We start from the raw sequence: 27,990 nt of genomic DNA on the forward strand, positions 1-27,990 counted from the left end.
CCGCCCATTCGCAGCCGGCCCCGTTCCGCGAACGGTTCGAGGCGTTTTGGCCCGCGCCGGCCCCCCTCCCCCAGGTGCCGTCGCGTTGCCATGGCGTTTTCCTCTCGGACCGGGGAAGCGGCGCGGCCTGGCCGGGCCTGAGCGGCGGGGAGCCCGCGGGGCCGCAGCCTGGCCGGACGCTGACCCTGCCCTGCCCGGCGGCGGCTGCTGCTGCGGAGGGCTGCGCGGGCCCGCTGGCCGATCCCCCGCCTCCTCCCGCCCCGCCGCCGCCGCCGCCGCCTTCGCCTTGCCCCGCCGCTGCTTCCCTCGACCCCGAGGTTGCGGCGGCGGGAGGCGGCGGCGGGCGCCGGCTGGAGCAGGCGGCGGGGAAGATGGCGGGGAACGGCGGGGGCTTCGCTGGCGCCGGGAGCGGGGAGATCATCCAGCTCAACGTGGGCGGCACCAGGTGAACCGAGGGTGCGGGGGTAAGCGGGCGGCCGGAGGGGGACAGGCCCCGGGCCCTGCCGGCGGGTCGCCGCGGTCCCGTGGGGCGGCGGCGGCCAGCGCGTACCGGAGGCACCGGAGCGAGGGGGGCCGCGGGGAGCCGCGCTCGGTGAGGCCGGCCCCCGGCGGGGCTGAGGCGGGCCCCCGGCGGGAGGGGGGGGGGGGGTTTCTGCCCGGCCGTGCCGGGTGCTGGGCTGGCCCGGCAGCCGCTCCGTCCCGGGGCTGGGGGGGGGGGGGCGGCGGTGCCGACTGGCCCGAGATCTGTCTCCCGGGGCTGCGTGTCCTGGACCTGGCGCTGCCTGCGGGGGGGTGCTGAATAAAGCTTCACCCAGCATATTGCAGGGGAGCTGAGCCGGGGGTACGTAATGCGGGAAGTGTTGGCGGTCCTGCGCGGTGTCTGCCTGCAGCCTCTGGGGTTCCTAGGTAGGTCCTCCGGTAACGTGTCTTATGGGCTCTGGACATCCTGCTTCTTCAGGAGAGGAGGACGGAGAGCTTTGCTTTGCCATCAGATCCGCAGGCTTCTGGTAATCGGTCTGTCTGGCAGACTCAGAGACTGAGGTATTAAAAAGGCTGATAACGATGTTGCTGCTATCAACCAGAATAAAGGATTGTATTGTATTTGAATGTACGCTGGTAGTGTAGAAGATGGCATACATACATGGACATTTTGGCAGGCTGAGATAGAGAACCGTGGGACAGCTGTGGTCAGAATCTGTGTGATAAATAGTGCAAATGTTCCTGTCAAAATGCTCAGGCGTGAAATCATTCAGATTACCGTAGCTAGTGGAAACTGAAGTAATGTGTCTTTCTGAGTCTGCGTGCAACGTGAAACCAGCTATAAGTAGTAGGAACTACTACTACTACTATTTTAAGAGTTTTCTTGCATTACCCAGAAGATGGAATCGTTCTGGTAACTAAAGTGTGTGCTGCAGCCTTTCTTAAAGCAGGGTGTCATAAAAATTGATGCAGAATTCCTTTGTTAAAATAAGATATTAAGAACCCGGTTCAGCCCAGAGGAGCTGCTTGTAACTTGCATAGGCAAAAGTCACCTCTAATGATGCTTTCAGCATAACTTTGATATTGGCTTGGACCAGATTTCGTGTTACACTGATTAAGGTTCTTCAGTGAAATCTTTCTCCGAAATTATAGGCCAGCTCATCTTCTGGGTTTCTGTTACAAGTGGAATCACAAGGATGCTTCAATCTCATAATCTTAAATGGATTTTACTTATTAAATGCATCTGCAGAAAACAGAGAATTATGTGCAGGACTTGAATCAGGGAAGAAATACACATCCTTAGGGGGCTTGCCTACACAGAGAATTATGAAGAATAAGGCAAACTGACAATTGTATGTATTTCATTTCTAGTTAAAGGTCTAGATTCTAGTCAACAGGCATCATTTGGATGTAAGGAGTAGGAAATGTGTGCGTAGACATTTCCCTTTTAATAGGGAGACAATGTGCAATAGTACCAGTCTTCTGTGTAAGAGGTTTTGGTCTTCTGCAAGCTCAATTTTCCTTGGAGTGCCCATCTTCTTCGAAAAATGTATCTGAGCCAGGTTCTTCAGCTTGCAAAGGCAGGTGACTCAAAGCTGACAGTGGACAGCAAATGGGGGAGCGTGGGATACTATACACATTTCTTCCTCTTCATTAGATCCTGTTATCCTTACTGGAAACCTGAAACTCTTAGTTTTGTTGCTAGAGTTGGGTGAGAAGGGGAAACCAGCACTCCCCTTTGTCTCTGATGGCAGTTATACTTTGGAGCATCTAGTACAGAGACCCCAGCTTTCCATGTTCTGACGTGAGGTTCCCACTGCTTCCTGGGACTGCCAGAGCTTCTTTGTTGTGTTGATCCAACAATTTCTGGTCTCAACTTTTGTGGATTCCTTTGCTGGGAGCACAAGCCTCTTGCAAGTTAACATTCACAGAAATTCCTATAATAAATGTAGGGAATTCTCTTGACCCTTTATCTCCCTCTGGTTACAAGAGAACTCTACAAGTGCAATAGATTATGAAAATGGTTGTTTTATAACTGACACTTAAGTGTGCCTGTTTCCAGTTGCCTATACTTTCTTTAAAATAACTAGGCTGTCACCTGCTTAAGAGTATTTGAGAATATTGCACTGGGTTTGCCTGTTTCTCCTCATACGACATCTGTCTGAACAGTGCATGTTAGCTGCATGGTGCTGCAGGAGCGCTTATGTATGTAAACTTTGCTAGCTAAGCTTCTTTCTGCATCCTGGAAAGCAGGACTCTGTCTCATTATTTACATAGATTAATGTATATGTATTAAAAGTTCTAAAGTATATGTTAGTGTGAGGTATTGCTTACTAAACTGGTACCATTACCATTACTAAATCACAGACAGAAAATCCTTGTGCTGTCTAAACCCACTGATTATGCAAAGCAGTAAAATTGCAGGGAGACAAATGTGGAATAAGTTGATGGCTCTTTTTCCTGTCCTCCTTATTGTGTAGCTTGTTCTTCTGGCACATCTTCCAGTCCCAAATGTTTTGCTACTAAGCTCTTTAGCTGACAGGGAATACTAGAGTGGAACCCAGCTGGTCAAAACACCAGCAAAACTTCAGTCTTGACACCTCTGAATAGTTGACTGTCACTCATGTGCCTAAATGCAAACATGCCTCCTGGTCAGAAATTGTGCAGTAGTGTATTGAGAAGATAGTACTACTGAGTCCTCAAACATCAAACATTTGTTCAAAGATCCTGAATGTCTTCATGGTCACATCAGACTTCTTTATTGCTTCAGAATTAATTTAGCATTTATCATGCAGTGTTGTAAAATATGCCAGTTAGCTGTGGTTCTAATACTTCTTCTGGACCTTTCTGCCTATACACGCCTTCCTGGGAAACCACAAGTCCTCTGTTTTTTTTCTTTTCTTTTTTTTCTAAAAACAGAAAAATAACTGAAAGTTGTAAAGTATTTAAAGTATCAGACAATAAAAGTCTTTAGCTTATGAAGATCTTTAAAAGGGCTAACTGGTGATACTGCATCTATCCCCATAGTTACAAGCAGTGTCTGGGTTAATCTTGGATAAAATTCATGTAACTTGTTGTTTTCTGTTATGCACATACTATAATATAGTTAAACGAATCATCCCTTACTCCCTTAGTAGAGAAGGGTAGTGATCTGTATTCCTGATGACAAAAGCTCTGCAAAACTGCAAATATACTTTGAAGTCACTTTCCATTTAAGCAGCAAACTGCTTTTATTCTCTTTATTTTTTTTGTTTAGAAAAGACTTGGTGCATGTTTGTGCTTAGAACGCTGATACTGTAGATATTCTGTTAAAAACAGATTTGTCATTGTTATGCTTGCAGTAAGCAGCTACACAATCCATGTTTTATGCAGGATGGTAGTTCCGTATAGGCTTTTTTGTTTCTGCCTCTCAGGGGGTATAAAGTAATGCTTTTTGTTTATGTCTTTTTTTTCTTCCAAAACTGGAAAATACAGGCAGTGAAAACTAGATAAATTATGATTAAGTACTTCTATTCCAAAAATATTTTGTAATGTATTCCTGTACTATATGGAAAGTTGTCATGGAATTTTACTTTTGCATTTCCTTTTTTGACTCCCATTAAGAGGTCACCAAAGGTTTCTTAGTCATGGTACTAGTAAGAGAGAGCCTATGTGGAGCATGAACTCATTTTCCAAGCTGCCAGTCCACTTGTCGTCTTTCACATTAATCAAAACCAGAAGAAGTATAAAGGTTTTCATAGTTACTTATTGTGTAAAATACTGTCTGGCATTATAAATAATACTATAATTTGCATTATTTCATAATACCATTATGACTCAGAGTAAATATTTTCTTACTTTTAACTGTTATTATGGGACCTTGGACCTTTAAGAGGGCCCAAATAGCAAAATGGCAAATAATTAAATTTACTGTAACATATTAACTTGAAGCTTACTGTAGTCTTTTGCAGTGCACCTTTTGAGTCCTGAGTAAAGATAACTTGCAGTTAGTTAGCAACAAATGTAGTGCACTGTTAATAAACTTTTATTTTAGTGGCTGTTTTTTTGGTGTGTTTGTTTGTTGTTTTTTTTTTGCTTGTTTTTTTTTGCAAGCATTAATGTTGACAAAAGTATGAGAAGCAGCAAATGTAGGATGCTTGGGACAGTGTGTTACAAACATATAAAGAATGACACTCCTGGGGTCTCTGGACAGTCCTGCTTCGTGCTTAAGGACAATCTGTGCAAAGAATCCGCAGCCTCTGACTCTGTGTGGGCATTTATATGTTCTCAAACTTCCCAAACCCTTTTGATATCACCTTTGTAGGACAAGTGAATATATTTTAATAAAGCAGACTTCCTTTGAATTTTACAGCTGATTCTAAACTTACAACTTTGGTTTCCTAGGTTCAGCACTTCAAGACAAACACTGATGTGGATTCCAGACTCCTTTTTTTCCAGGTATTTGTAATACATCATCACAGTAAACAAAGACAAATTAACAGTAATAAAAAAAAAAAATATATGTTTTTGGTTCTTAATTTATTCTGTAAATAGTGGTTTTTTTCCTTAATGCTTTTTCCCCTATCTCAAGCAATGGGACAGATTCATTTGAAATAAACTGTTATCCAAAAGGCATCTTCTGTCTTGAATGGTGCAGTGGCAGCTTATATGTGCTGAAGAGTTGTCACTTTTTAGACAGAGTGTTGTGGAAATAAGGCTCCAAATCTCCAGGAAAGGGAGGTGCCACTGGCTGTGTTACTATATTACCTCTTGTGATCTTATTGACCATGCACGGTAGCACTGCCTTTAATGTTTATTGAGTTATTGCTGTACCCTGAGTTAACTCAAAGTTTTGAGGGTTTTAACTTGTGGTACAGGAGCTGTTGAGCTATTGAACATGCTTCTGCTAACTCTTATGTCACTACCATTACTACTTCTGTAGGTTGTGCTGCTTACTGGTTGTACCCTAGTAATTTTGTGTTGTAGTTGCTGTACCTCTATCACCCCAGTTAATCCTAAATGTATAAAAGAAAACCTAAAGGCTGGCAATTTGCTTCCTTACATTTAATTTTTGTACTCTAGACTTCATTCCCCATAAAAGCCTGGCAGCTGACATAGGCAGCATTACCTGCTCCTGTTTTACTGAAATGTTCAGATAAACAGAGTGCCAGGGAAGTGTCACCTTCTTTGAGGCATGGAAGGAAAGGCACAAGGATGAAGTCCCATGCCATTCCCCAATCTCTCAACACTAAATATACTGTCTAAGGAGGTTGTTCTGAAAGTCATCCAGTACTGGAAAAATCTCAGAGGTAATTGCCATCCAGACTGGGATGGAATCTTGAAATAAAACTGTTGATGTTAGTTAGTTTGCTTCTTATCTCTGAAACAATGTTTTGGTGTTGTGTTTTCTATGGATCTTTGTACTTTGACCTGATGGGAGAGAAACTTTGAAGTAAAATTGTGTAGCAACTCATCCACCCCATTCTTGCCCAGTAAGTCTTTGCAGAATGGATTGTTTACTCTTCCTTTTTACTTCAGCAGCTTTTAACGATTTACTAGATTGTAACAAACTATGCAGCCCTCTGGGTGCCTGAGAAAACTTTTCCATCCTTTCAGGCTAGACCTTGCATCTCTTTTCTAAAGGTCCTTATGATGCAGCTCTTAGGCTTTCCTTAGGTGTGCATGCACTGCTCCTTCGTTCAGGAGAGATACTTCACCCGCTCTGCCCTCCCAGCATTCTGCATTACCAAGACAATTTTCTTTGCTCAGCTACGCTGTTTTGCCAAAATGCAACCAACAGTACCCAAAGAGAGCAAACTGACTGAGAGTGTTGCATCTTGTATTGTGTTAGTACATTTCTGAGGGACATCTAATGAAGATTTTCTGTGTTGCAGTTTGCTGAGTGGAAGAATTTCAACACTGAAGGATGAAACTGGTGCTGTGAGTAATAAACCTACTGATAACTCATTAAATTAATGCTATGCTTTCAGTTAGGTTGTCTCCTAAAGAATATTCGCTGTGGGTGCTAATGGGAGTTACACTGCCTGAGTCAGTCTAAACTTTAATGGAAATTGGTGCCATCTCTGGGTTTCTTGGTTCTCATCTTCATTCCAAGATAAATGAAACTGGATCAATGTGCATATTTTTGTGCTCTTCAGCATTTTATGGACAAGGCAGACAGCAACTGTACTTTTTTTAAATAGAAAAACTGCTAACTGCTCTACTGCAGACAGCTGTAATTTTCATTAGATAGCTATTGCATATGTAGTTGAGCAATCCTGGCATGGAAATGTAGCTTTTGTTGGCAAATATATATAGCAAAATGGCCATTGCAGTCTGTGTATATGATATTCTTAAGCGGGAAACTATAGTTATGGGAATGTTGTTGAGTGATAGTAAGGCACACAAGTACTTTGCTAGAAGTGAAGAGGTAGTTGTAATGGTAACTGACTTAAAAAAAGGCTAAACTTATCTTGATCTTATTACATTTACTGCATTCTGAACACATGATAGAAAGTGAGAGGACCCATTGACCTTTATGGAGACTCTGGAGCTTAAAGAACATGTTTATTAAGTTCCATCTATTTGCAGCAGTGTTTGCATATATGTCTTTTAAGAATGTTGAATTAGTGAATTAGAAGAATAATGAGAGCAAAGGAGAGGTCCAAAACCTTTGGGTTATGTTTGTCTGCTGCCACATCTTCAACTCCTCTTTCCCATGCTCAGCATAAAAAATCATTTTAGTTGGTGGTTGCTCCATAGTAATGCTAAAGCACGGCAATTTTTCTTTGCAGATATTTATTGATCGAGATCCAGCAGCATTTGCACCTATTTTAAATTTTCTTCGCACAAAGGAGTTAGACTTAAGGTAAGAAGTTCTAATTATTTCAAGTGAAAATTAATTTGATCAGATGTATAGAAGACTTTTTCGAATGAGGATTGTTCAGTTTTACTCATCTAGTTGGATGCCTAATATATGACTCAGCTCCCTGGTAGATCTGGGCCCATGTCTAGAGCATATGTATTGCGTGGTGGAGGCAGAAATGGTAGCATTATATTTTGTTAGGGATTCTTGTAATTTAAACCACTTCTGGCAACGTATTTCTTTATTGTTTCTGTATCTTTATTTTAATGAAAGATAATTAATATTAAGATCACTTTGAAATCTCAGATATCAACATTTGTTGGTAGTTCTGTAAACTGTTAGGTAGCTTGATGCTCAGATTGTGTCGTATCTTGTTATATGCAAGTATTTATGTTCAAGGTATTGACTCACTTTGTCCTTGTGGTTTTTTTTTTGTTTCGCTTTTTCTTTCTCTAGGGGAGTGAGTATTAATGTTCTTAGGCATGAAGCTGAATTCTATGGAATCACTCCTTTAGGTAACTTTTTTTTAATATGAAGTCATCTCATATTTATTACTGTAGTAATGACCCATTTACAAGTCCTGGGCAGTTGTGACCCTGGAGATTTTCAAACAATGATACAGAAGGTTATTTGAAATAATGTAATGCTTCCTAGGAAGTGAAAGCTGTGGTCATATCTGGTTTTCCTCCTTAGTGAGAAGATTGCTACTATGTGAAGAACTGGAACGCTCATCTTGTGGCAGTGTCCTTTTTCATGGCTACCTGCCTCCTCCAGGTATTTTTGTATTCACAATCTGATGTTGCTTGCAGTCACTTACTGCTTTAGTTTGTGGGGGCGATTGGCTGAGGTAGTTACTCTAGATGTGAAACTCTCCAGAGAAGGCTTTCCTATGGAAAGATTAAGATGAATGGTTGAATCAAACATTGTTCTGATTCAAAAAACAAGGCTTTTATCTCTATGCTGTATGCAATGGCCTATTTAGAATACTGGGCAGGGGGTTATGGCATGTTAATACTAAGTAGGCTGTGTTTGGTAGTAGACTAGAGTGCAGTATCTTCAAGTATGTTTCAGTTAAATGTCATCAGCACGGAGTGCTTTCTTCTTTCTGAAGGTCCAGTCACTTTAGGTGCCCTATGTCTAGATAACAAATCACCACAAATGAGCTTTCCTTAATATGAGTACTTGTTAGATTTTTATTTCTCTGTAGAGATGAACACAGTTCATGTGTTAACCTGAAGTCTAGGGGATATCTAGACAATTGTTGACAAGTTTTCTGAACATAGTTCCTTAAATTGTGAATGTCAACGTAGAGAGCAAAAGCATTTTCTGTTTCAGTGTTACGATATTGCCTAATTCTTATAGCAGATGAATTTGACTTTAGATCAAGATTCACAAGTATTAATCCTGTATTTTGAAAGTATATGAGTATCTGTTATATTGCTAAAGTTTATAGAGTGGGAACCAACATCTCTCTTCTTTTATAGGCATTCCCACCCGTAAAATAAATAATACTGCTGGTCCACTGACTGATGTTAGAACTGGTCAAAACTGCTCCGAAAGTGAGATTCATGGAGGTGGTGTCCAACCTACACTTTCTGGTACTGGGGAAGGTACAGTCAGGCTAGGTGAGGAATGTCAGTTTTAAACCAAAACAAATTGCAAAGATGGTTGTCACTGGGAAATAAAAACTGAGGTACTATTTCTGGTTTCAGTCTGTTTATGTTTGCCTGATCTTAAATTGCTGAATACTTACTGAAGCACTACAGTATTTAAGGCTCACTGCTGCCCAATCAAGACATGAGGCTGAGAGAAAGGCAAATCGAAGTTCTTCGTGCAGTCTTAGTGTAGCCCCTTAAACAAATGCCTTACACTGTAGTAAAGCCTTGATAAGAACCAGGCAGCTCAGTGTCTCTTTGGTCTTTGTTCAGGACCTCCTTCCTGCTCTTGTACCTCTTTCTTGCTTGTGGTGCCTCTCTTGCCCTGCAAGAGTCAAGTCTTTAGACTAAAGGTAGTCTTCAGTTGTTTGACTAGATAGAGTACTTTGCATATAAAATATATAAAAACTGTAAATAAGATAAGCTTGAATTCTGTCATTTTCCAGCTTTTGACTTTGCAAGCAAAATGATGCTGTTAGAAGTGTCATATTTCAGCTATAATTGTGTGAATTGTAGCAGCGTTAGGAAAATCTAGAGTATGTTAAAATGTGAATCTATATGCAGGTAATAAACTAAGCCTTGGATATGAATTGCTGATTCTTCTTTGTTAGTTGCTGCATGTTTGGAAGAGAGCAGTCTTGACGAAAATGAGATAGAAGGTGCAGTCTTCAGGCATTAGTTCTTTAGCATATCAAGGCTGAGAGCTAACTCAGGGAAGTACCATAACCTCTGATTTCCAGCACCATCCAACACTTCTGCCAAACCTAATTTAGTTCTAGATCAGAAACAGGCATGCTCCCACTAGATAATAAATGGAGGAGCTATAGGTATTCTGAGGTACTGGAAATTTCAGTTTAACAGCCTGGAACAGTAATACAGGGTTGTACCAACTATTTGGAAAGAACTTTACAAAAGAGAGTGTTGTTTCTTCTTTGATAACAATCCTCAAATTTTTACCAATTTGGCAGGCTTTAAAACTGAGGCATGTACTTGGCCTCTTTCTCCTTATGAACACTTTGCATTGTAGTGACTGAGATGAAATGTCTTCCTTCCATGTAAGAACTGTAATAGTTGTAAGGATTGTGAGGAATAATATTGCTAACTAGAGTCTAGCTGAAAATGTTTCTTGAGAAACTTCATTATCAAAGTTTCTGTTGCATATCCTAGCAGAGAACTCTATCCTGTTACAGGTGTCTCTGCTCATCTTCTAATACCCACCACTTGACTGACTTCAGCTTTGCTGTTGTTTTTAGGATTTCCTGTGGACCCACGGAAAGTCCTAATAGTAGCTGGCCACCACAATTGGATAGTAGCTGCCTATGCCCATTTTGCTGTTTGCTACAGGTATGACTATTGTTGCTTGTCAGGTTATCGGAATCTAAAAAATATATGACAATTTGCTATGAGCAAAGCAGAAAGTTTGCTTTAGTCTGAAATGACAGATCACATGCATTCAGTCTGCTTCTATAAATACAAGTTGCTGCTTTTGTTTGTGCAAATAAACTGCTTGACAGGAACTCAAATTTTGCTGCTTTGATGTCAATTCTTGATGCTGTTGCAAAAGTAATGGACTCCCATCTAACTGCTTCAAAAGCCTGTTTTAAAGCAGGCTTTTAAATGAAAGATTCGCTTTAAAAGTTCTTCCTACTATATGAGTGTGAAGACAGGCTGTAAAGTTTGACTGTGGAAGAACTTGAAACAGTTAAAGGATTTTTTGCTACATAAGTGATGTACCTTGTCTTAAACTTCAGGTTTTTTGGCTTAGCAGAACTGTTAAGACTTGCTACTTCACCTGGATGGCTGAAAAGTGTCTTTAAATGTCTTGTAAACAAACTGGCTATTTTTTAAGATCAGGTGAAGTTATAGTTAACACCTTCATATTACAGAAGCTGTTTTTAGTTCACATCTGGTAGTCTTGATTTAATTGGTGGCTGTCTTTTCAATGGAAAGTAATGTTTTAACAAGAGCTGTTGCCAAAACCAATCTAACACTGGCGTTGTAGTGTGGTTCAGAAACAGAAGGGAGAATAAAGAGTGTAATGTGAATAGCTTCTTTCTGGTTACTGCCAAGCTGAAGCCATAGTTTGGTGCCTTTTTCAATATATAAAATACTAATTTACTTACTTAAACTTTGTAATTTAAATAACATCTAACTTGTCTCTTGTATTCACCACTGCAGCTTTCTTTTGCTTTAATTTATTAAATGTGGCTTCTCTTGCTCTACTTCATGTTCTTGTTTTCAGTTATGCTTAATATGGTCTGACTGGAGAAAGAGGCAATGATTTGCAATTGTCTTTGTGCTAATTGTCCCTTCCTTAGGATTTTATCTCTGTTTTCCTTGGATGCTAGTTCACTTAAGTGAAAGATTCTGCCTCTCCTGCTTGGTAATCTACTTAATGAGACTTGGTACCATTGAACTTAAGTCATTAGTGATGCTTTTGATGAAGCATGTCAGACTTGAATGGTTTTTGAAAGAGGGTGAGGGTGCAGGTCAAAATGCCAGTTTAAAATGCTGCTTTTCTTCATAGTGACTCAAGGTAGCACTCTTGCCTTGTTTTGAATATTTTTTTTTCTTCTGAAACTTGGAGGAACTTTAGGAATACAGTGGTGGAATTTTCCCTCCTCCATTCTGCTCTTACACAGCTTTTGGTAATGGTTTTCTTCCCCTCTCTGCTGTATCTTAGTACCTGTCTGGTTTGGTTTTTATGGCTTGACAGGTGAATGTGCCTAGACTTTTTTGAATATCTAGCGTTTGAGGAGACAGCATACACTTAAAACTACTTCCCTCTACCCACAAATTTAAATATAGCTTGCTTATATGGTGCTACTGTGGTGCAGTTAAATGATGTGAATCTTAAGATTCTTGTCAATACTATTTTAATGTAAGGGCAACATCTGAATTTTAGCCAGAATCACTTGTCAAAGTAAATGGTAATTTGTAGTGGACTGGACAGTGAATCCCATGTAGTAAGAAATGAAATATATTCACGTTTGATTTTGTGACTTTCTTTTAGGCTGCTCGTAACAGATACTATTTAAATACTTAAGATAATTATTTTAGTAAAAAGCTACAGCAAAGCTCAGTGCATCCTAAAGATAGTTGGGGTTTTTTTCTCCTTTGAAGTATGACAGAAGTCTTTAAAATTTTATAATAAAGCTTGTGAGAATGATATGGTTGCATTCAAAGGCTTATGGCTATTGCAATCCTTCTCTTAAGTGACTTCACTACAACCTTTGCATGCTGTTTGGGTAGACAACAGTGATTTGTGGTGCTTCAGCTCTAGGCAGGATGCAGTGCTGAAGTGAAAGAATGGCAACAATGACAAAAAATACTAGATAAGTTTCTGCTTTCCATGTTAACATTTATATAATTTGATTGCTGAGATTTAGTGTGCTTTAGCTCAGTTGCAAAGCATCTAAATTATTGCCTGAAATCAAATCAGATATATTGTGCTTTTCTGGCATCATATAAGTCTTCAAAATTGCACAGGCAAATTATTCTCTAAAAGAAAAAAAAAAAGCTTATACTCAATTCAGTATTATCTGTTTACAGTGTACCATAAACAGAAAATGCAACTAGATAGCACAGCTTTATGCTGGAGCATGATTGGGTGTCTTGCATGATATATGATACCTTGCCTCTGGAAATTAATAGAGATTTCTCCTAGAGTCTTATGCTGAACCTCATTCTCTAGCATTTGTCTATCCCAAGCTCTTGGCTTGGTCTTGTAACTTCTATATCAGATGTGCTTATATGAGGAAAGAGCTCAGCACAGGGCTCTAAGAGCTGCAAAACACAGGAATAATATGCAGTATCAGACTTCAAGGAAAAAAAAAATACAGCTTTTGTAGACTATAGTGCTTAACTGGAATTTGAAGTTTTGTGGCTTAGCCTGTAAGACTAGATCATTCCCATTGGTTCAGGCTTAGACAGAGTTGTCTGTTTCTGAATCTCTAACCTCTGCTTCCTGTTCCCTCCTTTGCCCTTCCAGAATCAAAGAGTCATCTGGGTGGCAGCAGGTGTTCACAAGTCCCTATTTGGACTGGACAATTGAGCGAGTGGCTCTCAATGCTAAGGTGGTTGGCGGACCTCATGGAGACAAAGATAAGATGGTTGCAGTTGCCTCGGAGAGTAGCATAATCTTGTGGAGCATTCAAGATGGTGGTAGTGGCAGTGAAATTGGTAACTATAATGGCCTGTGGTTTTTTTTGTGTGTGTGTGTGTTTAACCAAAAGGAAGTGTGTGACCTTATTTTGAGGTATGTATGATCCATACTGTTCAGTATTCACTTCACAAAGTGACAAAAAAAGCCTACAGTACAGCAACCTATTAGAGCATACTAACTTTCTTCTCTGTCATCCTTTCTCAAAATCAAAGATATGAAGACAAAAGTAGTCTGTTTACCGAACAGATACTAACTAATACTGTTTGGTTTGAGTTTTTGTGTGAAGATGTAAATTAAGAGTTAAACTTTTCCCTGGACTTGCATTTGAATCTAGGCCATAGCACAAAGGAACTAAGTTTCTGAGGTGGAAAGCTACAGATACTGAGACATTCTGCTCTTTTCTTTCCTTTGCCTTATTAAAGCTGTATTTTTACAATGAGATGATGAAAAGATTTCAGTTCTCTGTCAGACGTAGTTCATAAATGGAATTTGGAAGATAAAAAATTCTTCTTTTTATAACTTGGGTGTCTAGGTAGGGAAAAAGCACACTCTACTATCCTAAGCATAGAGGAGTTACTGCTTGTACACCTTGGCACTGAAGGACACGCAATTAGGGAGGCTTTAGAAACAGCAAGAAGACATTTTCGGAAGTAAATATTCTTTGGTATTGATCCGAAGGCTTGTCTGACTCAGTGTTGTTCAAATACAGGGCAAATTTGGGAGGCAGTGAAGGGAATGGTATCAGGAACTTCCTCTAGCCTAATCCCTGGTGTTTGGTTAACCACTGTTATGCCAGTAATGTCTGTTTCCTCTGGCAGTGGATACTGCTAACAAAGTATGACAGCAATCTCCTTATGTGGACACTTTTCTCTGAAACTTAAAGCTGAGTTAATTTGTTATTAGATGTATAGTTGAAGTCTTGAGAATTAATGTGGTCATTAATTAAAGTCAAAATGACCAAATTCAAGTTTTGATCCATGTGCCTTTAAAAGAAGAGCTTACTTCAAAGATGCTCAGGCAATTTCTAGCTATGTTAACAGCTGTTGCTTCTTTTTCATGCTTGAATGAGTGGAAACAGCAAGTCAGATTTGAAGATGGGGAAGGGCAAAGGTCTTGCATGAGATAATGCAGCTGTATACTGCTGTTTTACTTGTGACTCATAGAGTTCTTGTATATAATCATGGTTAGCAAAACAGAAAAGGAGGTTCCATTGTATTTAAAAACAAATATGAAAGGTGTGTCTAACAGTTGAGTATGAAATATCTGTATTAAACAGGGAGTAAATATTGTACTTGAGAAGCCTTTTCTTCTGTTATGCTCCCCTTGACCAAATCTTAAAGGCAGGGAAGAGTTATTCTGACAGCTGTGCTCTTCTGGTAGGCATTACTTTAAGCACTGTGCTATTACATTCCTCCTGCATTTTCTGGTTTGACTTAGCTGCTTGTGTTACCTTGGGATTTGCAGTCAGATACATGAAGCAACATCTTGGATTTTTAGAAACAAAGTGCAAAGAGACACAAAAAACATCAGTGGACTTTTACTTTCAAATAAAAACTCTAAAATATGCCAATATCATAAGGTTTTGATAGCTCAGACTATGACTGAACATGGCAACAAAACTGGAGGAAGCACTTTTGCTAAACAGGCTGTACTGCATTGGAGTGACTTTGTGAAACGAAGGAAATGCCACTTGAAGTAGGAGGGAGCAGAGAGAAAGTACCTATAGGATTGAATCTTTAGTCTGACTAACACTGACCAAAATGTACTGTACCTCTTCTGGATAATAGGTGATGCTGCTTGGTGTAAAAAACCTAAAATACGCTTGTGTTTAATAGTAGTAACTTGAATAGAGCTGTCTTGTTTCCTTGTAGTGGCAAATGCTTGCAGTCCTGCTTTGTGTTACAGTACATTGCTATCGTCTTGTGAAAGAAACTACTTGTTTCAGTTGCTGGAGCCTGGCAACACCATCCTTGGAAAATTGCGTGGGCTGGCATCTTTGTGATAGAGCTCTCCCAGAGCGCTCTCTTTCCTTTCAATATTACTTACATAAGACACTGCTGCTGGATTGCTGCTGTAAGCAGTATTTTACTGAGAGGGACCCTTAAGACAAGAGCCTGTCATTACGTATAGCATTGTCTCCCCTGTGGATGGGTCTCAAGATTGTTGAGCCTAAGCAGGACTGACACTTCAAATTCCTCTAGACCATTCAAGCTGTCTTCCTTGATTTCCTTGAACCTCATCCTTCTCTGGAGTAATCAATTCTAGTTGTTTCTGTGGATTTTTTTATTATAGCCTTTTTCATGTGGCCTGTACTGCTGAATCTTATCTGCATCGAATGATTGTACTGTGCCCTGGAAAACAGTTTAGCATCCTAATTAAATCATAAGTATATATTGAGCTTCCTGAGTTTCCTTTTTGGGGTGTAACAGAGGGCTGCTTCTTCATTGGGAATGGCACTCTGTTCATTTGAATTTGTCCAAAACAATGTTGGGAACCATTTTCCAGCTATTGGGTACTCTAGCTGCAGCAGACAGATGTCCTCAAAAGTGTATTAGTGAGGAGTAATATAAATATGTAGAGTGAGCAGTATGGAATAGGAAACTTATGAGTGCAGCTTGACACTTGGTAGTGTAATGTATCCTCAGTAGTAATGACTTCTGTACTTACCAGGCAGTAGAACTTAGCCTGGAATTACTTACAAACTGAGTTACTTACTGGGCCGGTTTGCTGGACTTCATAGCTGGCAAACTTGGAAATTATCTCAGACTTTAGTTTGCTGTAGCTTTTGAATACATGGTACAATAAATAGTACAAAATGTAGTATGCTATCCAAGTTTGCAGTTCAATTAAAAATACTCAGATCTATGATGACACTAGGAAGCTCTAAAGAGAGGACAGATTTTGTAGAAAAGCTCAGATGTTAAGGTCTGCTGTAACCATAGGCATCAATGGCTATCATGTTCTGCAGTGTTTTTCATGCCACATTTGCTTTATTTGGAAGGCCAGCATTTGCTGGTAAGTCTTATCTTCCAGATTTTGAATAGTATGTGGTGATTGGTGAAACTGTGTTCCCTATATAGTTTCAATTTCTAATAGCCTGTACTTTCTAGTCATGTAGACTGTAACCAAACTTAAAGCTCTGGAGATGACAAGAGAAAGAAAGAAAGAAGTAGGCTTTTGCAGGCTGCTTATTTTTCCAGGTTCAAGTATTTTTGCTAAAAGAGAAATTTGAATGTATTCAAGTAGTGTCACATTGGGGTTGTTTAGTGTTTTCACAAGAATAAGGATGAAGCCTTGTAGCTGTATTTAGTTTCTAAAATATGTTTTCAGACTACATCTATTTGTTTGGACTTTAAAAAAAAAAAAGTGGTGAGAACTTGTAATACTAGTTTGCAGTTGCCTTTTAAAGTATGGAATAAATTTGTCTAGCAAAACCTATGAGCTTACTGCTTCTTAAATGACACAATAGTCACAGATAAAAAACCCACAAAACAACCCCAAAAAATCCTGCTTGCTGCAATAGGATTTTTATTTATTTATTTTTTTAATGCCTTAGAATATATAAAGCCATTTGAGAGTTTCATGGCTGTAGAAAAATAAGGAATGCATATTTTGCATGGGCTCTTCTTCCTCCTCTTGTCTCCTTTCTCCTTCCCAAGTAATGATTGCATCAGCAGAGATGACATCATGCTGCCATTTAATTTAATGGAACCCAGTTTGCTGCTTGAGCAGTACCTCACCTAGCACACTGCAAACCCAGTTTTGGCTTTTCTTTACTTGCTACTGTAATAAATGTGACATGATAATAGTGGAGAGATTCCATTGTTACTGTTTTTTTCTCTTTATTTTAGATGAGCTTCATAGACTCTTCATTTTTTGTAGGAGTGTTCAGTCTTGGAGTCCCTGTAGATGCTCTCTTCTTCATTGGCAACCAGTTGGTGGCTACAAGCCATACAGGGAAAGTGGGAGTGTGGAATGCTGTGACTCAGCATTGGCAGGTGTGTTCAGTTCAATTTTCTGCATCACTTTTAATAAGCTGGTATGTCTTTATAGTAAAAAGAATAAAATAATCTAAACGCATATGTGAAACACTTGTCACAGGGCTTTCAGCCTTGACTTACATTATGGAGTTTGCCGCCTTGGTATTAGAGTATTGTGCCTGTGAGCAGCATGTTGAATTGTTTGGTGGTACTACTAAGCATGATTTTTAGGCTTTCAAATGAAAGGACGTGGTGTGATTTGGAGTAGTGAATGTTAAGTGTGTGTATATTTAAACTTCCTTGTGGATTACTAACTTTGTAAAAACTCACTAGGATCATAGGAAATAAAAAAATCGTGGGAAATGTGTGACAACAATTTCTGCACTGTGTGAAAGAAGAAGAAAACAAGAAGGCAGTCTCATATCTGGGGTTCTCAAAAGTTGCTTTACAATGGGAGAGTCTTCTTCAGCAGAAATATACATGGTGCTTTAAAGATGTCTGTCTTGCGTGTGGATGCTTCTGGCTGCCCTGACTTCATTCCTGTTGTCAGAATGCATATTAAATAGAGAGATCCTTGGAATCTGTGTGAGTCTGAGAAAACAGTCGAGCATTCATGTGAATAACAAAGCTTGTAACACAGCCAGATGTACATCTTTGTGACACAAAACCTGGACGCAATAAAAATCCCCAAATTGCCTTGCAAATCTCAAGAGGCAGAACTGACCTGAGGCTGCTGCACTGTTTGCTGACTAAGTTCTGATTCAACCCTTAAGTGACAGTACTGCAAACAAATAACACAGATAATAACCATGGGATAGCACTGCTTCTGCAGCAGAGACAGACATGTTAGTATGGTCTTGAATTAAACAAAACATTATTTAAAGCTCTATTGATGCCTTGCAAAATCTTCTGTTAAGAGACAACTTAATGCTATGTGACAAGCTGGCATTTGACAATATTTTCTAAAGGAGCAAGTCATAAGGAATAAAAACCGATGTCCCATTCATCATCACTTTTTCCAGGGGGAGCCACAGAAATCTTTCTGATCCCATTAATAGTTCCTCAGTTTGACTGACTGTTCCTTTGGTGAAAGCATTTCTTACTGAAGCGTAGAAAATCTTTAAGAGGGGCTTATATGCCAGGATGTCCTAAACCCAAGGTTTTTGGCTTTCTAATTTTTTCCTAGAGGATGAGAATAACCCCCTTTAAAAAAACAAACCAACCAACAAACAAAAACACAAACCCAAAGCAACAAAAGAAAAACAAAGCCCAAACCAAACAAACCCACCCCAATCCAACTAATTTCAAGGTGCTTTCTGTACCTCAGGCTCTTTTGTTGGTAAGGAGAAAAAAAAAAAAACCCATCTTCTATAGATCTTCATCTCCCTTTAAAACACATTCTTCTTGAAGAACCCCATAAAGACTTAAGTGGCAGGGTTATACCTCTGATCTCCAAATTCCTCGTGAGAATACATGATATTTGTGTAACTGCTTTCCATGAGTTGCCCATAGCTTTGGACTTAGGATGTAATCATACTTGCTGCAACGAGTGAGGTTTTGGGGAAAAGAATGTGCCAATGCCCCGTTTCAGACCAAGAACTTTGTTTCTTTACTGATGCCTTTCTAAGTTCTACTTTAAGAAGGCTTAGTTTGTGCAAAGCTGTCCTTCATAACGCTGTGATTTTTGTATTTGATGTGTTACACCCTGAAGATGTAACTCTGACCTCTGCCTCTAATTGGTTCTCGCATCTTCTTTCCATCTTGGAGATCTGAGCAGACTAGCTCAGGTGGTTTCCCTAGCGCTTATTTCTCTGGCAATGTATCAGTTGCATGCAGCAAGGAGAGGAGCTTGTGGGTGGTAGATAGATCAGTAATTAAATTCTTAGCATAGGAGGGTGTAAAGGAAGCTGAATATTTAGTGTTGTAGAATAAGAGGTAACAAAGCAATAGAGTATGACAGAAAAAGTCTGCAAAGTGAGGATTCTCACTGGCCATGTTTTACCAGTAACTGTTGTGTAGTGTTGCTCTGTTTCCTGATGAAAGTTCACATCTTGGCAGGTGCAACTGCTGAATCGCCTCTGGTGTTCCTGTCTCTGCTGCAGAAGAAAGGACTGTCCTTGTTTTGTATGATCTCTCTGATCCACTCAGTCAGTCTCTGCGGATCCTCTTGCTCGCACCTTTCCTTGCAGTTGTTACGTCTTCTGCAAGGTGATGAGTAAAGTGGTATATCTGTTGATGGGTTGCCTCTACCTTCATTAGTTTTGTAAACTTCTTGCAGATGGGGAGCTTCTGTATATGCCTTTGATCCACAGAACCAGAGAGCACACTGCACCTTGATCCATAGACTCCTAGCTGCTGAGACTCTCTTTAGTTTCTTGCCTTTCTGCTCTTGTACTGCTTTTTTAAAGTAGTCTGGAAAAAAAAAATAATCTTTTGAAGCTAAGTCTCTGAAGCAATTGGAAGAATGGTGCTGGTCAGAGAGGAATGAGAACTTAAACTGAAATTTCCATGAATTAATATTCAGTGTCCATTAAGCAGACTGACTGAAACATATGGAGTATAGGAAAAATGCTATGACTTTGTGCATGTTTGAGTGCTCTGGATAAAATGGATTTTGGCTTTTTCTTCCTCAGGGCTGAAGCAAAAAAAATTGCTTGAGGTAGGGGATCATACCTAGGATAAGCTAAACTTTTTCTTTGCTCAAGATCTCTGTCCCACCTGAGAGGATAAGCACTCCTTTGGATCTTAGAGGGCAAAGAGAGGGCATTCTCAATCCCTCATCTTATTGTAGACCAATAAGTAAAATACAGCAGGGCTGCCTTCCAGTTTACTTGGTGTGGGTGTGTATTGGAAGTGGGGAATTGTCATGGGACAAGAATTTTTTTCCCCTTGTTATCTATCTGTTCGATGCTGAGATATCCGTAGAAGCTGGCAGAGGGACACAAGAACTGGGGGTAAAGGAAGGCTTGGAGAGGCAACATCTAGTTTCTTTGCCCAGCAACCTCTTAAGGAGTTGTCAGAAAGGGCCAAAGGGATAGGACAGAAAGTGTGAAGTACACTCATTTTGCATATTGGAAAAAAAAATCCTCTTCTGAAGATGTGGTTTGGCAGCAAAACTCTACGCTTTGTGCCTTCATGTGGAGAAGGATCTTCCAGAGCAGTTGTGCTAACTTGTCTGCATGCTTCTGCTGAACTTCATGACTTAAGATCCAGTTTGGTAGAGGAACGTGATCTACCAGCAGTACTTTAAGAATGCCATTGTACATGCGAGTGTGTGCACAACAGCTTCAGACCAGTACCAAACTTGGGTGTTCTTCAACAAAATGTACGGAAAATGTCTGAAAACTGAGAAAGTAGCAACCTAACTTCTTGATTTATTTATTTTTATTTTTTTGCTTTCTGTTTGCACTAGGTTCAGGATGTTGTTCCTATCACAAGCTATGATACTGCTGGGTCTTTTCTGCTGCTGGGCTGTAACAATGGCTCTATCTACTATATAGGTAAGAAATGGGAGCAGGGTGGAATAAAAAGGAGGTGCTACTGAGCAGCTTTGTTCTTACATTCTTTCGTTGGTCTAGGTTGCATCAGAACAACTCTGTCTATTCAGAGTAATAAACAAATCTCTTTTCCCCACAGACATGCAGAAGTTCCCATTGCGAATGAAAGACAATGATCTTCTAGTGACAGAATTGTACCACGATCCCTCCAATGATGCTATAACAGCGCTCAGTGTCTACCTCACACCTAAAACAAGTCAGTATTCTATCACTGTCTCTTCAGTGAGAGTCTGTTCCAGATGTGGGTTTTTTCTTTTTTTTAAATGGACTTTTTCTATTGCTGCATAACAGGGCTAAAGCAGACAAGGTAGCCCTTGACATAAACAATGAATTTTTCTTCATTTAATCATTTTCAAATGAATGATGAATGCTAGGCATAACCTTTTCCCCTTACATCTGTACATATGTATAAATAGCTACATGTATGTACATTTATGTGTGCATATGCCTGTACATCATGCATTATACATTAATGTATAATGTAATAACATAAGACATCATATATTAATGCTTGTGCATAATGTACCTGTGCTGATTTTAAGCCTTTTACACAAGACATGCACTTAGATTATGAATTGTATTCACTGAAATAGTTTGTGGTGAACTGGGGGGGAAGACAACCTTGCTGTTGCGTGTAACACTAAAAACCATTTCCATGTGCAGCTGAATGATGCTTAGCTATTGTGTCTATATACCCTTTTGTAATCACAGTGTAGCTATCTTTAAAAAAGAAATTACAACCAACCCCCGCCCCCCCCCCCCAAAAAAAAAAACCAACAAAAACCACCCCACAACAAAACAAACCAAAGCAAAACCCAGAAAAAAAACAAACTGGGAGAAAGTGGTTACTCACATAACTATCTTGGTACCTCAGTGACCTTTTTAACAATAGTCCTTCCTGCTCTTGCATTGCTTTGCCATTTGCCTCCCACTAAGGCAGAAAAATAAATGGTATGTGACATGTATTGACCATATGACTGTGAGGAATGCCAAAATATCTGATCATATGACTTTATCTCTTCTTTCACTTCCAGAAGGGAGGAGAAAATAGGAGAGAAGGCTGGAATTGAACAAACATTGGGGTTTTTTAGTGGCAAAATGTCCTCTCTGTTCATGGGAAAATAATGAGTAAACAGTGTTTAAAATAAATATCTGTCTTACTGTGGAAGCTTGGAAATACTGTTTTCTACTGCCACATTCCCTGACCCCAGTAAGACAAACTTTCATTCCTCGGGGGGGACAACTGTGTTCTTGCTTGCTTTAGGTGTAAGTGGCAATTGGATTGAGATTGCCTATGGCACCAGCTCTGGAGCAGTGAGGGTGATTGTACAGCACCCTGAAACAGTTGGGTCTGGGCCTCAGCTCTTTCAGACCTTCACAGTTCATCGAAGTCCTGTTACGAAGATCATGCTCTCAGAGAAACACCTTGTCTCAGGTAATCTTTTCCATGCACAAACTTGTATCGGTGCTTCTCCCCTCCTCCTGAGCAATGACGTATTTGTATGCATTGCTTTATAACTTGCATTGTTCCCACATGATAGAAATGAGTTGGACAGATTTGGGGGCAGGGAGGGTCTAGGTTCGCTTGGATCTTCTTTCTTAAAGTAAGCATTCTTCAAAGCCTTTAGCAATTAAAAGGTCTAGGTTTTATTTGACCAGATACTGGAACAACTAACTCTTTTGTTTGTGTCTTATTCCAAGGTTGCCATTTGTGGAAATAAAAGGGTTTGTAAACAAATATATCCCTGTCAAGTCTTATGGTTGTGGGCAGGTCCTGTAGGACTTTTCTTCTTTTAACAGCCTTCCAGGAACTTTCTGGGTTGCAGCAAAATGTGCGCTGTCTCTTCTTGGACCGTAGAAAAAGCTTTCCCATGGCTTCAAAGTGCTGTGTTTTTTCTTTTCTCAGCAGTCTCCCAGTGGTGGTTGTGCTATCCTGTTTTTCCTGTGTTATGCTCGGGAAAGTGTCTTGCTTTCAGGGAAGATGCAATCACTCCTCCCTCTGAAAGAATCTTATTTCACCTAGAATTCAGCAAGCACAGCAGAGAACAGATGTACTTTCTACTGCTATCCCAATTTTTTTTAAAAAGGAACAGGAAACATGGTATCCAATTACACTGCAGACAAAGAGCCCAGAGGTCATCTGTTCCCCTGCAACTTGGTGCTAAACCCTCAGTGCCAGGAAAGGACACATTTGTATGTCGAAAACTGAGTAACTGACAAATGAAATAGAAGAGCACTACTGTGTGATGAGGGTTCTGCTGCCAGGCTGCTCTCATGACAAGTGTTGTCCTAGCATCTGCACACAGACCTCAATGTTGTGTTCAACCTGCCTCAGTTTGTTTCTTGAATTTCTGAGGGAAGAGACAAAACTAATAGAAATCAGGACATCAGCAACAATTTGTAGATTGATAGATGGTTGTCTGGAGATGCTCTGTGACCTGACATTGACTAAATTCTGCTTGATTGCTCAATCTTGAAAAACTGTTGTATAGAAATCATTAGAGAAGTTATCTCAGAAGTTTTGTCATCTTTTCCTTTCTAGTTTGTGCTGATAACAACCATGTACGGACATGGACTGTGACTCGGTTCCGGGGCATGATTTCAACTCAGCCAGGCTCAACACCTCTTGCATCATTCAAAATCTTATCCCTGGAGGAAGCAGAGAGTCATGGCAGTTACTGTTCTGGAAATGACATTGGTAGGATGTCTCTCGAATGCGGTGTGCTGAGCCTGTATATTCACTGGTCTCCTAAAGGTTTAACAGGCCTTCAACCCTATAACATGCTGATGGGTGTAAGCTCTTACATGCTGCTCTCCACTCAGAAAGATGGCAGGGATCTGTAAGATTCACCTGGAAGTACTCACTACTTAGACTCTATAGAGTGAGTATACTTAAAGGGCTTACTCTGAACGTGAGAAAAAGGGAGGAAAAACTTTGGAACACAGATACTATAGCACTTCTTGAGCAAACTGATGCAGCATTTCACTTTTGATTTAACTACAGAGTGACAGGAAGCACAGAAGACTGTATTAAAGCAGGTGAGCATAGCAAGGTTTGGGTCTACTGCAAATTCCAGTTCACTGTTCAGTCGGGGTTAAATGATGCATATGTGAAAAATTCTTAAATGAATTTGAAGTTGTGACAAAGTTTACTGAGTCCTTGAAATTGTGGAGGCAAATGGTGCTAGCACATTGCTATAGCAAGATACTGAAGGAATGCATGTTGGTAAATATGGGTAAACAGGTAGTCAGGATTCCTTTGTGGTCTGAGTCTTGCAAATGAACCTTTGATGAATAGGAAGTCCAGTGAACACATGGTGCGGTCAGTACTATGGCAAGAAATCTGATCAAGCCTTTAGACATCTAGGAGCTGCAAAGTAAGAAAGTACTTTTTGTTATTATAGAGGCCTAACATAGGGTTTGTACTGACATAGTAATTCCTCCAGGAACATGCAGGAAACTCAAGAATGGGTTGAACAAAAGAACAAAAAATATTTTTATCTGTAGAGGCTTCTAACCATTGGGTGGCTTTTTCTAGCTATTCGTCATCTTTGGTTCCCTGGTTCTGATATTTAAAGTTGCAGTGGTCATACTAATATGAGTTTGGCTCTTCAGGACTGTGTGGGGAAGAGGGTGAGGGAATTGAAACAAACAGAAAAGTAATCTTTTTTTTTTTTTTTTTTCTTTTCTCTAGGACCCTTTGGTGAACGTGATGATCAACAGGTGTTTATCCAAAAAGTTGTTCCCATCACTAATAAGCTGTTTGTAAGGCTGTCTTCAACTGGGAAAAGGTACCTCCATGTTTAGGGTTTTAAGTGAGAAAGGAGTAGGACTGTTTAGGTGGCAGGGTCTCCCATCCCATGGGCGTGCATGCAGTTGCACTTAGCAAGCTAGACAGCTAGACAGCTCCAGTTGAACTCTAGTTTGTGTGTTAGTAACAGAACTGTAATTAATGATCTACTATAACCTAGAAGCCAAATGGCGTTTTGAAAAATGTGATAGCAGAGACTCACCTCATGATGGCTTGCCTGCTGAGCTCACAAAACAAACATTTGTGTGCCTTTGCAGAATCTGTAACTGTCAGCCATGGTACCATGCCAACATTAAATTTCAACACTAACGCTGAAGTTGCTGGCAGCAGGGATTATGCTGCTCACAAACATAGACAGGGAAGCAGTTTCCCTCTTCCTTTGTACTTGTCTTTGAAGATATTAGAACCTTTAAAACTGAGACACTGTCTTCTAGGTCAGCTATACAATTATTTACTTACGCTTGACTTCATAATATTCTACTATGTTGCTGCCAATGTAGTAAAAAATCTGGCTGAATAACCACAGCTGCTTTTCTCCCTGTTAGGCAAGCAAGATGGCAAGAGATCAGAAAAGATGGTGCATCTCAGTTCTATGCTTGTTATTACTCTTGCATCTCTTGCCTAGTAACTTCAAATCTGGGTGAAAACGTTGATGCCTTAACACTATTGGCATCTGAATAGAGGACAGAAGCCCTGCAGATTACTGGTGTGGGGTTTTTCGTTTGGTGGGGTTTTTTTTTCAGCCTAGATTTGTATGTAGTGGAGGGTTTTATTAGATAACTTATTTTGGCACTTCTTAGGTAAAAAAGCTCAATACAAGGGGCCAGTAGAACAAATTACCCAGAATATGTGATGTTTTGGTGTGGAGTCTGGCTTAGCAGCTTAGTTTTGGGAGTCCTTTTCCTCTCACTCCCCACGTAAGCTTCTAAAATAAAGGGAAAAAGGTGATGGAGATCCGCCATGTCAAGTGATATTGTGGTTGTCATAAGATAAGTTATCTGTATAGATAACCTTGGGTTTATCATCCTTGGATTTTTTTTCATATCTTTTATATGGTTAAATGTGCTGTTTCGGCAGGTTAGTTTCCTAGACTGAAATTCAGAGTTTAGCCTATGAAGGGGCTAGTTACTGTTTTTCTTGCAAAAGCCTTAGGTTTCTAATCATTGCAAACTGAAAATGGACATGGAACATGGAACATATGGGGGTTCCCTAATAAAAAGAAACAAGCAGTGAGACTGCAGATGTTTTGGGGGCAAAGGTACTGCCTGCAGCTGAGCAGCATGCCAGTCATGCAGGGGAAGCAATTTTGTCTGGAAGAAAGGTCTTTTTCTGATGGCAAGTTTGGTGCCTTCTTAGAAAATTGAAACACTACTGACTTTACTGGCCAAACTCTGCCAGGTGCAATTGTTTTGGTATCCTGGGGTTTCTCTTCCTGTAGGATCTGTGAGATCCAGGCAGTTGACTGCACTACTATCTCGTCATTTACTGTGCGAGAATGTGAAGGATCCAGCAGAATGGGCTCCCGGCCACGCCGCTACCTCTTCACTGGGCATTCAAATGGCAGCATCCAGATGTGGGACCTGACCACAGCTATGGACATGGTTAATAAGAGTGAAGACAAAGGTAAGTTGTGTTATGCCAGGACTGTGGTGTGGTTCTTTTTCTGTCCTCACATGTGCGTGACTACGGTAAATGAACTTGGGCACCAAGAGCTGTCTCTTTCAGATGTTGGTGGCCCCACAGAGGAAGAGCTGCTCAAGTTGCTTGACCAGTGTGACTTGAGTACGTCTCGCTGTGCCACACCCAACATCAGTCCTGCCACCTCAGTTGTTCAGCCAAACCGGCTTCGGGAATCTAATTCCAGGTAAGTCAGCAAGGGTGGCAGTGGCTGCAGACACCAAAGGTTTTACCCTTCAGGTAGGCAAAGAGGCGTTTGGTCACCAGCGCCCCTGAATCCATGCCCTAAGTGTCTTGAACTACACACACATAACATACTCCTCGATTTCTGATGGTTTAGGTGTGTGCAGATGAAAGTATCCTATGAGAATCTGAAGTAAGCGATCTGGAAGCCCTTGTGTGGGGGTTGTAATGAGTATATTGCTATTTTAATGGGAGTTGCAGTGGTGGGTGGGAGCAGGGTGTGCAGAACTGGCTGCTATTCTCAGCCTAACATCTGCTCTTCTCTTCCTTGGTTGTTTTCCTTTTTTGAAGCCTCCAATTGCAGCACCATGAAACAATCCATGAAACAGCCACGTATGGGTCTGTGCGGCCATACAGAGAAAGCCCCCTATTAGCAAGAGCAAGGCGGACAGAGAGCTTTCACAGTTACCGGGACTTCCAGGCTTTTAACTTACCCAACAAAAGCCCAACAGAGAAGGCAGCTGCTGCAAATGGGAATTCAAGCCAGACAGAGGCCAGGAAGGCAACAGCTGAGGGCAGTACAGCTGAGAGGAAGGCAGTCCTGACAACAGCACTTGAAGTGCGAGGCACAGGCGTGACAGATGCAGGTGGGTGTTGCAGTACAGAGGTTTACCGTCTGCCAGAGAGTTCTCTGGATCTCAAAAGAAGAGGACCAGAAGAAGAGTGTGAAGCCAAAGCAGAAAGCAAAAAGAAAATGGGGTTTGAAGGAGCTGGCTTCCTGGGAAGGAAGAAAGTGCCTCTCCTGGCCTCTGTACCAGTCCTTGCTGAAGGTGGGCCTGAATTACCTGGTGCGGCTTCTCCATCGCCTACGAAGACAGCCGCTTCACCACGTCACCGGAAGAATGACTCATCCTGCCAAGACTATGGCTTATGAAAATGTGACTGGTGGCAAAGATGAGGTGCAGGTGCCCTCTGGCTGGTAGCAGGCATAACATTACGTGTTGTGGGTTGTTTCTTGAATGGGACTTTGTTCTGATACCCAGAATGAAAATTGCAAGGTTATGAGAGAGAACCTGGCTACTGCCAAACCTTTCAAGAGTTGTCTGCATCAATGTGTGGCTTTATGTAATGCTCCAAAATGTAGTACGGTACTTGGTCCAAAATATTGTTGTGCATTCTTGCGTAAACGTGGTCAGGCATGTGATGTTGTGATTATTTTTGTTTTGGGGGAAGGGAGGGTGCTAAAGGAATACTTGGTTGCTCGGTGGAAGATGCCTTTTAGACGCAGCCACACACTGCTCTGCAGAGCTGCTGCTGTCTTGGCTGTTTTTTGCCTAATTCGCAGGGCTGCCTCTGTAGTCTTGTTTTATGAATGGGATCCTTGCTCTGTATGCTGCTGTCTGAAATCTGAAATGTTTTGTGCAGGTTAAGGAGGAAGCTATTCAAAATAGCATATTATTTTGCCTCTTAGTCCAAATAAATTGCCAGAGGAGTGTTGCTTGTGCTTTCTGAAAATGTGTGGTATCGGATGATGGGTTTTGCTGATTGTGACTGAGAGCATGCATAAAAATGTGCTTGGCAGAATACACAGAACTGGCAGTCTCTTGAGGGCTTCCTTGTCACTTTCTCTGGAAAAAG

The 27,990-nt window shown here is 40.7% G+C and overlaps 2 protein-coding genes across 2 annotated transcripts in view; one reads left to right on the forward strand and one right to left on the reverse strand.

Annotated features, from left to right (window-relative positions):
- Positions 1 to 27,849, forward strand: KCTD3 (potassium channel tetramerization domain containing 3). Its single transcript, XM_049833605.1, has 18 exons — positions 1 to 445; positions 4,864 to 4,917; positions 6,354 to 6,399; positions 7,254 to 7,327; positions 7,781 to 7,839; positions 8,018 to 8,098; positions 8,809 to 8,949; positions 10,233 to 10,323; positions 12,971 to 13,161; positions 17,027 to 17,142; positions 20,537 to 20,624; positions 20,761 to 20,877; positions 21,946 to 22,116; positions 23,224 to 23,379; positions 24,376 to 24,472; positions 25,931 to 26,115; positions 26,218 to 26,356; positions 26,704 to 27,849. Exons 1-18 carry the CDS (start codon positions 372 to 374, stop codon positions 27,284 to 27,286), a joined length of 2,463 nt encoding a protein of 820 aa, XP_049689562.1. The 5' UTR covers positions 1 to 371; the 3' UTR covers positions 27,287 to 27,849.
- The window catches only part of USH2A (usherin), a 394,090-nt gene continuing 393,805 nt past the window's right edge, over positions 27,706 to 27,990 (reverse strand). Inside the window, exon 73 of the mRNA XM_049833600.1 lies at positions 27,706 to 27,980. The gene's annotated coding sequence lies outside the window, so the exon portion shown is untranslated. The remainder of the gene's footprint in view (positions 27,981 to 27,990) is intronic.

This window comes from Accipiter gentilis, chromosome 30, assembly GCF_929443795.1.
Source record: "Accipiter gentilis chromosome 30, bAccGen1.1, whole genome shotgun sequence".
NCBI lineage: Eukaryota > Metazoa > Chordata > Aves > Accipitriformes > Accipitridae > Astur > Astur gentilis.

What these genes read in the sequence shown, in the direction of transcription:
- KCTD3 (XM_049833605.1), top strand. Translation starts at nt 372, where the DNA reads ATGGCGGGGAACGGCGGGGGCTTCGCTGGCGCCGGGAGCGGGGAGATC. An exon ending in TGGCTACCTGCCTCCTCCAG is followed by an intron (nt 8,099 to 8,808) that starts GTATTTTTGTAT and finishes CTTCTTTTATAG; the next exon opens with GCATTCCCACCCGTAAAATA. An exon ending in CTTCGGGAATCTAATTCCAG is followed by an intron (nt 26,357 to 26,703) that starts GTAAGTCAGCAA and finishes CCTTTTTTGAAG; the next exon opens with CCTCCAATTGCAGCACCATG.